At 40.7% G+C, this 15,610-nt stretch overlaps 1 protein-coding gene across 2 annotated transcripts in view; it reads right to left on the bottom strand.

Annotated features, from left to right (window-relative positions):
* Positions 1–15,610, bottom strand: part of LOC139571326 (serine/threonine-protein phosphatase CPPED1-like) — a 40,451-nt gene that overhangs the window by 21,113 nt on the left and 3,728 nt on the right. For both annotated transcript variants that reach the window (XM_071394103.1, XM_071394102.1), the window contains exons 2-4: positions 13,077–13,295; positions 3,555–3,727; positions 2,868–3,126 (exon numbers count right to left, since the gene is read on the bottom strand). In XM_071394103.1, coding sequence (XP_071250204.1) covers positions 2,868–3,126; positions 3,555–3,727; positions 13,077–13,295 — 651 coding nt within the window. The remainder of the gene's footprint in view (positions 1–2,867; positions 3,127–3,554; positions 3,728–13,076; positions 13,296–15,610) is intronic.

Below are 15,610 nucleotides of genomic sequence, written 5' to 3'. Positions count from 1 at the left end.
TACAGTAGACAATATGGTAGCCTCATACATTACAGTAGACCATATGGTAGCCTCATACATTACAGTAGACCATATGGTAGCCTCGTACATTACAGTAGAGAAAATTGTAGCATCATACATTACAGTAGAGTAGACAATGGTAGCCTCGTACATTACAGTAGACAATATGGTAACCTTGTACATTACAGTAGACAAATGGTAGCCTCGTACATTACAGTACACAAATGGTAGCCTCGTACATTACAGTAGAGTACACAGAATGGTAGCCTCGTATTACAGTAGACAATATGGTAACCTCGTACATTACCAAATCAAACTGTCACATGCGCTGAATACAACAAGTGTACAAAACAAATGGGGGGGAAAGCCCACAATTTTATGGGCTTTCCTCTGACACCGCCCATTATATTACAGTACATTAGACTACATAGCTTACATCACTAAGAGAACATTGGCTATGTGTGTTATATTACTTTACTACAAGGGTATGAGTGCGATAGTTAACACTCCCATGCCCTAGTCTATAGCTGTACTAGCATAACAGCTGGGGAAATATTAGTGCGGATGAGTTGAACTTGATCTTCCTTTCATATGAGCTTGACATGTTGGTAAATAAAACAGCAGAACCTGAAATCATTCTTTAAATCTTACTCAATATGTTCCTAAATAGAAGTGCTGAAATCCAGTATGAGAGTTTGCGCTTAGGCTAGAATGAATGGTGGCCGGTGCATGAGAGAAAACCATTCTGTAGAGTTAAAAACGTACTCACACTCAAGCTATGAGAAGGGAAAAAAACAAGGAGGCCGAAATATTCTTAATTCAATCCATGCTCAAAAGAATACAAAAGTCGAAAGTGCTAAAAAGGGCAAAAAAAATAAAAAAGGAACATAGGTTTCAGCTTTTACGTCTTCATCAGTGCTGTACAAACTAACTAAATTGACACACAGGTGTCATTTTAATTAGTTTTACGTCTTCAGCTTTGTACAGCACTGATGAAACATATGCTCCTTTTTTTGTTCAGCACTATGCACTTTCACCTTTTGTATTCTTTTGAGCATGGATTAAATGAAGTACAGTGCCTTCAGAAAGTATTCATAACCCTTGACTTATTCTATATTTTGTTGTTACAGCCTAAATTCAAAATGGATTAAATATAATTTTCTCACCCATCTACACACAATACCGCATAACGACAAAGTGAAAACATGTTTTTAGAAATGTTTGCAAATTTATTGAAAATGAAATACAGAAATCTAATTTACACCCCTGAGTCAATACTTTGTAAAAGCACCTTTGGTAGCGATTACAGCTGTGAGTCTTTCTGGATAAGTCTCAAAGAACTTTCCACACCTGGATTGCACAACATTTGCCCATTATTCTTTTCAAAATTCTTCAAGCTCTGTCAAATTGGTTGTTGATCATTGTTAGACAACCATTTTCAGGTCTGGTAAAAACTCACTCAGCCACTCAGGAAGATTCACTGTCTTCTTTGTAAGCAACTCCAGTGTAGATTTGGCCTTGTGTTTTCAGTTTTTGTCCTGCTGAAAGGTGAATTCATCTCCCAGTGTTTGGTGGAAACCAGACTGAACCAGGTTTGACTGTGCTTAGCTCCATTCCGTTTATTTTTTATCCTGAAAAACTCCCCAGCCCTTGCCGATGACAAGCATATCAATAACATGATGCAGCCACTACTATGCTTGAAAATAGGGAGAGTGGTACTCAGTAATATGTTATTGGATTTTCCCCAAACAGAACACTTTGTATTCAGGAGAAAAAGTGAGTTGCTTTGCCACATTTTTTGCAGTAATACTTAAGTGCCTTGTTGTGAACAGGATGCATGTTTTGGAATATTTTTATTCTTACAGGCTTCATTATTTTCACTCTCAATTAGATTAATATGGTGGAGAAACTACAAAGTTGATCCATCCTCAGTTTTCTCCTATCACAGCCATTCAACTCTATAACTGTTTTTAAAGTCACCATTGGCCTCCTGGTGAAATCCCTGAGCTGTTTCCTTCCTCTCTGGCAACTGAGTTAGAAAGGACGCCAGTATCTTTGTAGTGACTGGGTTTATTGATACACCATCCAAAAGTGTAATTAATAACTTCACCATGCTCAAAGGGATATTGAATGTCTGGAGAAAAAAAAAGCAATCTACCAATATGTGCCCTTTGCAAGGCATTGCAAAATCTCCCTGGTCTTTGTGGTTGAATCTGTGTTTGAAATTTACTGCTCGACTGAGGGACCTTACAATTATCTGTATGTGTGGGGTACAGAGATGATAGTCATTCAAAAATCCTGTTAAACACTATTATTGCACAAAGTGAGTCCATGCAACTTATTTGACATAAGCACATTACTCCTAAACATATATAGGCTTGTCATAACAAAGGGGTTGAATACTTATTGACTCAAGACATTTCAGCTTTTTGTTTTTAATTTATTTGCAAAAAATATTGAAAAACATCATTCTACTTTGACATTATGGGGTATTGTGTATAGGCCAGCAACAAAATCTCAACTTAATCCATTTTAAATTCAGGCTGTAAATGTGGGGAGAAAATCAGGGGCTGTTCCTCCTTGGTCCTCCTCACTGTGACTTATCCTGTATTAAACCTGTTGACACACTAATCCCATCTCTCCCTGGTGTGAGGTCTGTGTTGCACAGCTAAATCTGGGCTGTGTTCACTAAGCACAAAACAAGAGGAGACCACTTCCTAAATAAAGGTTGTGGGGTGAATCCTAACTTCCACTGAAATGTAATTTTCACTAAGTCTACCATTGACATCAATGCATGAAGTGAAAATAAGTCTAGTGGAAGTTAGATTCACCCCTGAATAAAGGTTAAATCAAGTTAAATGACCTACCTGCCCGTTTGAACCTGCCTAGGAGGCTCTGCCTTGTGGCGGTCTGCAGGTTAAAGTAGTCGTCCTCCTCGTCGGGGGTCTTTAAGTACAGAGGGATGTGTTGGAACACCAGGACGTGTTTGGGGGTGACCCCAGGCCCCTGAGAGGCCCTCTGCAGCTGGCCCTCTAACCAGGCTTCCTGGGCGTCTCTTAGGTCGGGGCAGGCCGACGCATCAAAGAACAGCTGGGAGTTCAGCACCAGACACAGCACCCCTCCAACCTAAAAATCAGAGTGACAGGTTCGGGATTACAGTATAGGTTAAGGTTATTAAGATAATGTCCTTATGGCATCGCCATGGTTCATGCCTTTAAAGCAGCCACATTAGAACTGACCTGACTAGAGACAGTTGTCTCAGGATTATGACATCACTCCTGTGCAGTACTTTAGTGTTGGTGACTCAGCTGATCAGAGCAGGGTACTTTGCAACATCAGGGTATTGGCTTTGCTTTCAGCTTGGGCCACACAGAGTATACAATAACAGTAGTAATTCATGTTGGATAAAAAGGGGTGCCACTCTGTTCCTACCGGTCATGTTACAGGTCAATTGTTCCTATCCAGCGCCAAGGACCAGTGTTTATATAAGGAACTTAAAGGGTTTTGTACAATCCACATCTACAGTAAGTTTTCATCTCACTCTAGCCACCCACCCAGAAGCTGAAGTAGTCATCTCCCCAGGCGTTGCAGAACTGGGCTACAGTCTCCGGGGTGGGTGTGTTACCCAGGTCATGGTTACCACTGACAAACACCAGAGGGATGGAGGGGTCTGTGCCCCTCAGAGCCACCTTCAAGTCCCGCTCCTGCCCCTCCCGGTACTGGGTGCCTGTATGGGGGAGAGAGGACACAATCACTGGAACAGTGGTAACATTTAGTTTGAAATTCCCTGGGGTTTTTTCCATTTAAAGTTTGGATGGACATTATTACCCCCTGCCTATTCACATTATTCATTACCGTCCACACAAAGAGGATACAGAATGAAAACGGAGAAATGTAACCACTCTTAATAAAGTAAGGAGAAAGAGTACAATGAGTCCATTTATAATTTACAATGTGTATCAAACAAACCCATTAATGCATAGCAAAGTATTTCATGCCTTCCTTTCTTCAGGTTTTTATTTAAGTAATTATTTTACTGCCCTACTTTTGGAGATAGAAGTTTGGACAGGGTTGGTTTCATAAGACGAGTATTTCTGACAAAACGAAGTGTGTTTGAACGAGAGAAAATAAAACAAGATAAAAACCCAGTGGGGTGGGGAGCCCAATCAGCCCATATGTCCTGTTTAAGGGACTGGACGAGCAGGCAATCCTCTGATGACTAGTGTGGGAGAATAAACCAGAGCCATCTGGACTAATAGTTACAATACAATAACATTATTTAAAATCAGAGGAACGTTAAATCGTAAACAGCAACAAAATCAATCAGGTAAAAAAGAATAACAATCAAGAGAGGTCAACTGACTACTGCTGTGAACAAATGGACAATAAATGGAGTCTGATCTCAGGCTTTCATATGAGTTTCACTTTTTAGAATATTAGCTATTGGCAAATCAATTTTTCATAAGTCCTCTTAAATCAATCTTTAAAACAATATTACAATTGTAAAAAAGGAGGCCTCGCCTACAGACACAGATAGGCTACTGTTGTTAGAGCCGCCGCCGCGCCGCGCAGGCTACTGTTGTTAGATCAACCACACTACACCATACAGCAATTAGCTGCTATGACACTTCCATGAATCACCAGCCCTGCTCCAGTACAGCCCTGCGCCAGCCCCATCTCCAGCCCTACTCCAGCCATAGCCAAGCTCCAGCCCCAGCCATGCTCCAGCCCCTGCCCTGCTACCGTTATACCTCATCAATCTGGATTTGGGACACTTAAACTGAGATGAATGAAACATGGCTATCTGTGATTTCTGTAGACACAACCCCATTAAAACACTGACTGCAGTTAAACTGTAACCATGGCTCACTGCAATGCTGACTTTCATTCACCTAGCCTGCTACAATCTCTGACCTTAAAGTGACGATTTATTACAATGGTAAGGTAATTTTAGTTAGACAGCGAAAGGCACAATTTAATGGGCTGAGCTAGACTGAGCTGGGTTCAGAGCATAGCTGAGAAAGAGGATTTTGACAGGTTTGGATAAACACATTCCCATGTGCCTCTGCTAAGGAGACTATAGTCCTGTACTCAGCTGTATACCGCATCCTTGGCTCAAGCATTTAGGAGACGGAATGGTTCTCTAGCTTCAGTCTAGCTATGCATCCATATCAGACTGTATATAGGCTATGCATCCATATCAGACTGTATATAGGCTATGCATCCATATCAGACTGTATATAGGCTATGCATCCATATCAGACTGTATATAGGCTATGCATCCATATCAGACTGTATATAGGCTATGCATCCATATCAGACTGTATATAGGCTATGCATCCATATCAGACTGTATATAGGCTATGCATCCATATCAGACTGTATATAGGCTATGCATCCATATCAGACTGTATATAGGCTATGCATCCATATCAGACTGTATATAGGCTATGCATCCATATCAGACTGTATATAGGCTATGCATCCATATCAGACTGTATATAGGCTATGCATCCATATCAGACTGTATATAGGCTATGCATCCATATCAGACTGTATATAGGCTATGCATCCATATCAGACTGTATATAGGCTATGCATCCATATCAGACTGTATATAGGCTATGCATCCATATCAGACTGTATATAGGCTATGCATCCATATCAGACTGTATATAGGCTATGCATCCATATCAGACTGTATATAGGCTATGCATCCATATCAGACTGTATATAGGCTATGCATCCATATCAGACTGTATATAGGCTATGCATCCATATCAGACTGTATATAGGCTATGCATCCATATCAGACTGTATATAGGCTATGCATCCATATCAGACTGTATATAGGCTATGCATCCATATCAGACTGTATATAGGCTATGCATCCATATCAGACTGTATATAGGCTATGCATCCATATCAGACTGTATATAGGCTATGCATCCATATCAGACTGTATATAGGCTAACTCTTTCTGGTGGTGGTTCTGAAACACATCTCCCCTACAGGGTCTCCTCTCTCCTGTCCCCAAACCCCTCAGAAGCTTTTCCTATTGGAAGTCCCCATCAGCAAAACATACTCACACACAGTACACTACACTCACACACACACACTATGCCTTCTCACAGAGCCTGATTTCTCCACTCTCTCTCCCCTCCAAATTATGTTCTGCTGCTGCTCGATTCCACCCAGAGTCCCACTTTATCTGCCTTCAACAGAAATTAGGGGGCCTTCAAATGGGTGGAGGGGGACTTGGTGTTTTTCCACTAAGACATACCCCCACCCCAGTGTGTCACCAGTGTTTTATGTTAATGTAAGCTCTAGTGTTATTGTGCTTCCATCAGGAGTGTAACACTAAAGACTTGTGACGGGCAGAATCAACAACCTCTGCATCATTCAAGGCTTTGTGGCAAGGTGTTAAAGTGTGCAATTAGCCGTTGTTATGTGTAGATGCCAGCGCGAAAACTACCCAGGGCCTTGGCATGGCTCCAAGTTAGAGCAGGTCCGCCAGAGCCATGGCCCAGTGCGGCATGGCTCTGTCTTTTGGGTAAAACACTGTGGTAAATCCTCAATGGAAACTCAGCATAACCTCACTTTCACCTTCCCCTGTTTGTTGGCTCTCCTCGCCCACAAACAAACCCCTGAGGACGTCCCTGGAATCCTTTGTGGTGCTCATTAGGAGTGTGTTAAGTCCATCACGTTGCTCTAATCATCTGTCCTCTGAACGTTTCACGGCCCCTTGGTCTCTATGAGTCTCTGTGAAGGGGAAGTCCTTGTCAGTGGGATGGGATCACAGAGAGATCTGTCAATAACAGCAGCACGGATGGGATGGTGACAGCGTTCCGTGGGAATATGTTCCCTCTGACAGCTGCTTTTTGTGGATTGTGGTCAGGGATGGGCATTTTAATTGGGCCCAGCATGGAGCCTTGTGGTTCACAACAGGTGGTTAACAAAGGTGATGGTCGATCAAACCGTCAGTCGCCGAGTCCTTCAAGGCCCCGTGTTATCCTGATCACTACAGTGATAATGTACAGGATTGAAGGATACAAGTAGAGAACTTAAATGTATAAATGTAGCCTCTCTCCTTTCATGATGATGGAGGTGTCAACAAATAGGCTGCACACTGCGATGCCTACCCATCGAATACCGGCCCACCCTTTTTACACAGCACCATCCTGCACCCCTTTTTACACAGCACGATTTTAAATCATTATCTTGGACAAATTCATTTGGAGAGAAATAAGATACGTGTTTTCACACAATAGAGAGAGGGATCCAAACAAGTTGAGATGGGAGATGTTTACTCAAAAAGAACAGAGACACCAGCCAAAACACAGTTGGGGCCAATTTCTTGTCTGTCCCTGACAGCCCTGTTTGTTGACAATCCACTGGCCAGCAACAGTTTATACTCTTTGTAAATAAACACAAACAGTTTAGGTGTAAATCAAATGTCAGTTAGGCAGCGTTGCCTGGTGATACCCCCCTGGCAGTGGGCGCTGTAGAAACAACTGTGCATCTGACAGACGTGGCGTGTAATGCGTCTGGCACACACAACCTGCTCAGGCTGCTTGACGGTAACGAGGAGAGACGGCAGGCCATTTAAAATGTTCCCAAACCCTGCGGTTAGACTATCACTGTGTGTTTGGTAGGGACCGCTGATCTCGCAGTGACCTATAAATGCAACTGATCAGGGAGGGAGGGACTAGGTGGAACGAGAGGGAATCGTGCCCGGATTAAACTGAGAAGAGACACTGGGCACTAAGGATTGTGCAGGTGTGGAATACATTTTAAATGTAGAAATGTGTCCATTATGGTGTTCATGAGCAGAACGCACAAGGCAAATTCGTAGTCATTATTACTAAGCATGGACGAAATGAGATAGGGAGTGGGCTGAGGACACCCCTGCTGTTTCAGTTTGGCACAACATGTGTTATGTAAGCAGAGGTAGGATTTGGCCCTCGTCATTAAGCTAAATGTGCATTGTGCAAAATACAATACAAATTATACCTTTTATATAGCCATAAAAAAATCATGTTCATTATAACTAGGCTATCAGACATGTACAGTGCATTCAGAAACTATTCAGACCCTTTGACTTTTTCCACTTTGTTACGTTAAAGCATTATTCATAAATGTATTAAATTCCCTCAATCTACACACACACAATACCCCATAATGACAAAGCGAAAACAGGTCGGTAGAAATTTTTGCAAATGTATTAAAATATAAACAGAAAAACCTTATTGACATTAGTATTCATACTCTTTGCTATGAGATTAGAAATTGAGCTCAGGTGCAACCTGTTTCCATTGAACATCCTTGAGATGTTTCTACAACTTGGAGTCATCCTGTGGTAAATTCAATTGATTGGACATGATTTGAAAAAGGCACACACCTGTCTATATAAGGTCCCACAGTCCAAGTCATGAGTTCGAAGGAATTGTCTGTAGAGCTCCGAGACAGGATTGTGTTGAGGCACATATCTGGGGAATGGTACCAAAAAAATGTCTGGAGCATTGAAGGTCCCCCACAGTGGCCTCCATCATTCTTAAATGGAAGAAGTTTTGAACCACAAAGACTTTTCCTTGGTCAGGGAGGTGGTGACAGCATCATGCTGAGCCCAGAGTTGAACCCGATCTAACGTCTCTGGAGAGACCTGAAAATAGCTGTGCAGCAACGCTCCCCATCCAACCTGACAGAGCTTGAGAGGATCTGCAGAGAAGAATGGGAGAAACTCCCCAAATACAGGTGTGCCAAGCTTGCAGCGTCATACTAAAGGCTGTAATTGCTGCCTAAGGTGCTTCAACAAAGTATTTAGTAAAGGGTCTGAATACAAAGTACTCAATAAGGGTCTGAATAGGTCGCAGTTGTAAATGAGAACGTGTTCTCAACTGGCCTACCTGGTTAAATAAAGGCGAAATAAAAAAAATAAAAATTGTGATATTTCCGTTAAAAAAATATATATATATACAGTATACACATTTGCTTTGTCATTAGGGTTGCAAAGAAAGGGTCAGAAACTTTCCAGGAAATATCTGGAAATTTAGCTTAAATTCCTCAAAACGAGTTAGCTTATAACAGTGAACCTTTTTTGTGGCATACACATAAGGCAATCGTAGGTCTTGTGGCATGTTTTGGTTAAACTATCCCCAATTCAATGGAATTGCAACCCTCTGCATGCACAGTGCATTCTTCCATCACATGTACAACTGATTCTCAAGATCTTGCACACTAATGAGATGCTATTGAGCCCACACTACTACACCGTCTGAGCCAAGGACTACATGCTTTCTGGTAAGTTTTGATTACAATACAGGGTGGGGTGAATATACATACATGACATACATAATTTTTTTGTTAACTAGTAAATAGTAGCCTACAGCAAAGTGTGTTTAAATAATTTATAACTTGTTAACAATCTCTGCTAGTTTGTTTTTGCTACTATGTGGTTTTTAGCTTGCTTGAGCCTGCCAACTGCGGAGTGTTAATTCACCTGTTTCCATACATGTTTAATTTTAAAACCTTTATCTTACAAAGGAGTTGTTTAATCTAACTGCTTAACTATTTATCTGTACATGGAATTGTATTATTTTTCTTCTTCTAATCTTTACAGGAAAATGCCACGGGCACTATCTGATGTGTGGAGACATTTCATTGCAGCTAATGTAGAAGGAAATGCTGTGTACATTTGCAAATACTGTGCCAAATCATATGGGAAAAATGCAACAAAGATGCAGAATCATCTGGCCAAGTCTCAGGGCTCAAAACAAGCAAAACAAGCAACCTCTGACAAAAGTCCCTCTACTTCTATTTGAGGTGAAGACTGATGACATCTAGTGGAAGCCTTAGGAAGTGCAATCGGACCAAATTTTATACTGTATATTGGATAGGCAAAGACTTGAAAACCTACAAACCTCAGATTTCCCACTTCCTGGTTGGATTTTTTTCTCAGGTTTTTGCCTGCCATATGAGTTCTGTTATACTCACAGACATCATTCAAACAGTTTTAGAAACTTCAGAGTGTTTTCTATCCAAATATACTAATAGTATGCATATCTTAGCTTCTAGGCCTGAGTAGCAGGCAGTTTACTCTGGGCACCTTATTCCTCCAAGCTACTCAATACTGCCCCCCAGCCATTAGAAGTTAAAAGTATTTGAATGTTTGGTTTGTTAAATGTGATACTCCGTGTGTAACGTCCATTTGTATAGTTACTTGAGTCATCCCTCTCCGTGCCACTTTACACACAGACCTAGTCCCACCCCGTCACTCAAGGAGCGCATTTGTTCTTGCTTGACCACAAGACACTTTCGTTCACTCTGCATGGTCAATGCCAATACTAGTTTGTGTTTCTTACATCTGCAAACAGCTAGTTTGTATTTTCTTAACAAGTTAAGCTAAATCGGGTTAGCCACTAATGCTAATCGTTAGTTAACTGGCTAACTAAATAAAAGTACTGAGTCAGAGCAAACGTAGCTAGCTAATACAGCCTGATACCAGTGCTGGTGGAGGCCTAAATCAGCATGTTGTTTGTGCAACAGTATCTTCTAAATCAATGAGGATTGGGCAAAGCATGAATATGTTGGCTACATGACTAAAGATTTTAATGTAGCCAAAGATTATAGGGTCCCCTAGGAAACACTGAAGATAACTTTGGTTCCTACCCTGTCACAATAACTCGTTCATGGCATTTTCATTCTTTGTCATGTAAAACTGTATTCAAAGTGCCCACTATTATTTATATTCTAACTATAGAATTATAATAAACATCATATTTTTATGATTCCAAAAGTTCACCCAAGTGTTTTGATCTAAATCGTAATTGCAACATTTGGTTAAAAATAAGGCCTAGTTTTTTTGCCCATATAGTGGCAGTGTGGAAATTATCTCAAATGAGTGCAGGAAATGCAGAAATTGATGTAAATGCAGGAAATTATTTTAGTTTTAAGTTGAATTGACAGTATAAAGCAATCAGAATGGAGAAAAACCCATTGAAATAATTTAGAATACATGTGTTGCCACCCTAGGGTCACGCACTACTCATAAAGAAAATGCAGAACTTTTATCAAAAACATAAAATACGGTATGTTGAAAACATTTTTGGGAGATGCGATGGATCATTGGGGATCATTCAATATTCCCTTTCTTTTGTTCAGTGAAATCATCCCATGTGAAGAGTCAACTCATTTAATTAAAGTTAAATTCGTAACTAAATAGTTTTTTAAATTTCTATTGGAAGGATTTAATCACTTGCAATTATGTCTACTTATGATAAGGTAAAAGGTTTATGTTTCTGTCTCCATATGATATGGTAAATATATCCAATGAAAAAAACATATACATTTAAATGGTATTAATATTAATTTGCATATATTTCCGTTAATTCCCACGGAAAGTTCCCACCTCTGAAAATTCCCCAAAATGTGCAACCCTATTTGGGTAATGTGTGTAGATTCAGGGGAAAAAACTATTTAATTAATTTTAGAATAAGGCTGTAACGTAACAAAATCTGGAAAAAGTCAAGGGGTCTGAATACTTTCCGAATGCACTGTATACAGCACAGCTGGACAGACAGGCACGCCTGCTGTCTCCTGCAGATGCTCGTCAGAGCCACAGACATACCCCTGGAAGGCAAGGCCCCCCACGGCCCTTAATTGTAATAAAAGGTAGTTCTGTTGTTACGCAGCACTTTGGCGCGCAACAATATTATCTCTGCAGTGGGTCTAGCCTGCCGATTCCTCTTACCCTGTTATCAAATTAGTCAGCTGGCTGTCAAACACTCACCAAGCTATAGCCCCTCACTGAAATTGCATTCACCACCAGCATCTGCTTCCAACTAACTCCTTTCAGGCATACCTCTCCCACTTATCCTCCTCTTTAAAACCACACAGGAAAGGATGGGGTTTTGGGCCTTTTTTCTTACACTGACAAATGGGAGGTAAGTTTTCCTTAAGGCCAGACAAACCTCTGCTGTGCTAAGCCAGCCTCAGATCTATTTGAGTAGATAAAACTCATTAATTTTCCAAGATCTACCATTGTGTGAAAAATGGCTTAGAGGCATACACTTCATTCATAGATTTTTGATAAAACATTGCACAGAGACGGTAGCGGGAGTTTACAAAGTCCGTCGGTATCAAGAGACGGCTCATTCTTCTGCATCTCATAGAACATTCTGTAACAATTCCAAACCCTCTAACGTTCTCAAGAGTGCATAAATTAAATCAGAAGAATCTCAGTGGGGAACGAGAATCAATGTATCATTATATAACAGTCATATTCCATTCCCTTTATAGACCCATGGAATATCAGAGACCTTCACACTGATCTATCAGAATGTCAATTACAGTGCATCTACATCGCTGCTTGACATTGAACTGTTATGGTCACACGGCTGCAATGAAATCTGCCGTAGCAAAACTATAGCACAGATAGAACAAAGAGACATATTTCACCAAAATATGGTAGTGAGAGGAAGCCCAGTGGCCGGCAGTGGGAGAAGATGGAACGAGATGGATTCTGATAGACATTCTGCTAATTTACTCATCGATTAAACATTTGATCGCAATACAGTTCTCTGTTCCCAAAACTACAATCTGTTACGAACAGTGGACAAAGTTTTGTAGACTTTACCCGTTGCATTGTTTAGAAGGAGTGCAAAGGTGATTTGAGTTATTGCACACGCGCACTTCACGGAGTAGCGTTCCCCAAAGGAAATATGCAAATTAATGCTAGAATGCGCCAATAGGATCTCGCTAGCTCCTGCTTGGCTCTGCCTACCTAATTGCTTGTTCGGCCCACTATGGCTCAATCATTCCCATTTGAAACGACAGGCTGTGGTCTATCTTGGTTTAGTTATAAAAATCTTTGACTTGACTCTTCCATTCCCAATTGTCGTTCTGAATACAAACGGCGGCATCACGTTGAGGACAGTACACAAAAAGGATCCCGTCATTGTCAAAGCATGACTGGACTGCTCTCTTCTACACAGTATGTCTACCATACGAATACAGGTAATATCCTCATGTTTACACCTGTTAAGGCTCAGGTGTGTTTCTTTTGAACATTGTCTTACTTGGCATGGCATGAACCAGGTCCCCACACAGCACCATAAACTTGGGCCTGGGGCTCAGCTTGTTGACGGCCTCCACAGCCTGCTGGGTCAGCTGGACCTCATCGGTCCACTCGTCCCCTCCTCCGTCACAGTCCCCCTGCCTCCAGGTCTTCATCAGACCCAGCTGGGGGTCTGCAGCCTGGATGAAGCAGAACGGGCCTCTCCATTCCTTCTGTTCATCTGGGAAGGTAGGAGGTGTTCAGGGGAGAGAGTCATGCCAGGGACATGGGATAAAATATAGAATCAATATACAGTGGAAAGTATTCAGAACCCTTCACTTTTTCCAAATATTATGTTACAGCCTTATTCTAAAATGGATTCAATCGTTTTTCCCCCTCATCAATCTACACACAAATGTGGAAAAAGTGAAGGGGTACGAATGCACTATACTTTATTGCAACGGGTGTCTCTATTTATGAAAGTCATGCTGAAGTTAGTCCTAAAAGCAGTATTCTTACAAATTGGCCCTGGGATGCAGGATTTTGTTCTCATCATCAAGCCCTTGACTAGTTGAATCTGGTGTGTTAGTATTGGTTCTTGATTAGTTGAATCTGGTGTTGGTATTGGGTCTGAAGAAAAAGCCTGCACTGATGTAATGGTTGTTGTCAGTCCTGTTTCCCTTCAGCAAAGAAAAAGGTTTAAATATATTAACAGAACTATGGATGTTGATGCGTGGATTGCAAAGTGTTGAACATAATCCGGACATTGCGTAACTGGTGCCGTAAACCTACAATAATCACTCTCATATTCATAAAATACAAGGCAGGCAGGCTGCAACTTAAGACTACTTGATGTGCCAGTGAGTAGCATGAAGGGAGGACCTAAGACAGATCTGACATCCTTTTTAACGGATTGCCCTTGTTGCATGCAAATGGACAGCAGAAACAGCCATCCACTGTCCATACGATGTGTTAAGGGGTCGACATTTTCACTTTTGGATGAATTGGTGCCCAAATTGAACGGCCTCGTACTCTGTCCTAGATCATATGATATGCATATTATTATTACTATTGGATAGAAAACACTCTGAAGTTTCTAAAACTGTTTGAATTATATCTGTGAGTAAAACAGAACTCATATGGCAGGCAAACTTCCAAAAATTCTGAAATGGGTCGCTGTGAAAGGCATCGCCTATTCAATTCTCCTATATTTATGGATCTGTATGCACTTCATACGCCTTCCACTAGATGTCAACAGGCAGTAGAACGTGGAATGAAGCGTCTAGCTTGATGTGGGACCGGATGAGAGCCATTGGAGTGACTGGTCAGGCATATTGCCAGTTCTTGGCTACGCACACTGCGCATGTGATGTCCTTCCTTGCTATCGGTTATATAGATATTAAGAAATGCTCCGTTTGGGGCGTTATTGGATATATATGATAAAAACATCCTGAAGATTGATTCTCAACTGAGTTTGACCAGTTTATTCGATTTGTAATATCACTTTTTGAAGTTTTCGTTCATTAGCGTAAATTTGGATGGACACGTGAACTACACATGCTAACCAAAGTTGCTAATTCGACAGAAGTAATGGACATTATAAAACAAAACAACGATTTATTGTGGAACTAGGATTCCTGGCACTGCATTCTGATGAAAGATCATCAAAGGGAATATTTATGATGTAATTTCGTATTTCTGTTGACTCCAACATGGCGGAGAGTCGTCTCAGATTATTGCATGCTGTGCTTTTTACTGAAGTTATTTTTATAAATCTAACACAGCGGTTGCATTAAGAACCAGTGTATCTTTAATTATATGTTAAACATGTATCTTTATCAAAGTTTTATGATGAGTATTTCTGTATTTCACGTGGCTATCTGTAAATACTCTCGCTATTTTGGAGCCATTTCTGAACAGAAACCACGATTTCTGGCTATAAATATGCACATTATCGAACAAAACATACATGTATTGTATAACATGATGTCATATGACTGTCATCTGATGAAGTTGTTCAAAGGTTAGTGATTAATTTTATCTCTTTGTGGGTTTTGTGAAAGCGATCTTTGCTGTGAAAAAATGGCTGTGTTTTTTTGGATATGGTGGTGAGCTAACATAAATATATGTTGTGTTTTCGCTGTAAAACAAAAATCGGACATGTTGGCTGGATTCACAAGATGTTTATCTTTCATTTGCTGTATTGGACTTGTGATTTCATGAAATTATATTATATAAGAGGAAAGACAAACAAATGCTCTCTCTACTCTGTATTGCTTCACTCACTTTGAGCTCAGCTCAAAAAGTAGCTATATGCTTTATACACACACAGTACAATATACTCTCTCTCTCTCACTCACACAGCCGTACACAGCGGGACTTCCTTGTTCATCAGGATCTTCAATGTTTAACATGCATTTCTCTCCCAAATGAGTTTATGTTCATTCTCTCCTCCAGAGAAGCTTGTGCAGCGAATGAAAGCTTGAGAATCCCAGTACTGGGAACAACAGTGCAAGAGCTTTTACTTTGCTCTTTGTATCTTCATTTAGAAAATAA

Source organism: Salvelinus alpinus, chromosome 3, assembly GCF_045679555.1.
Source record: "Salvelinus alpinus chromosome 3, SLU_Salpinus.1, whole genome shotgun sequence".
In the NCBI taxonomy this organism is placed as follows: domain Eukaryota; kingdom Metazoa; phylum Chordata; class Actinopteri; order Salmoniformes; family Salmonidae; genus Salvelinus; species Salvelinus alpinus.
Note: the sequence above shows the minus strand (reverse complement) of the source record. Positions and strands in the feature narration are given on the sequence as shown.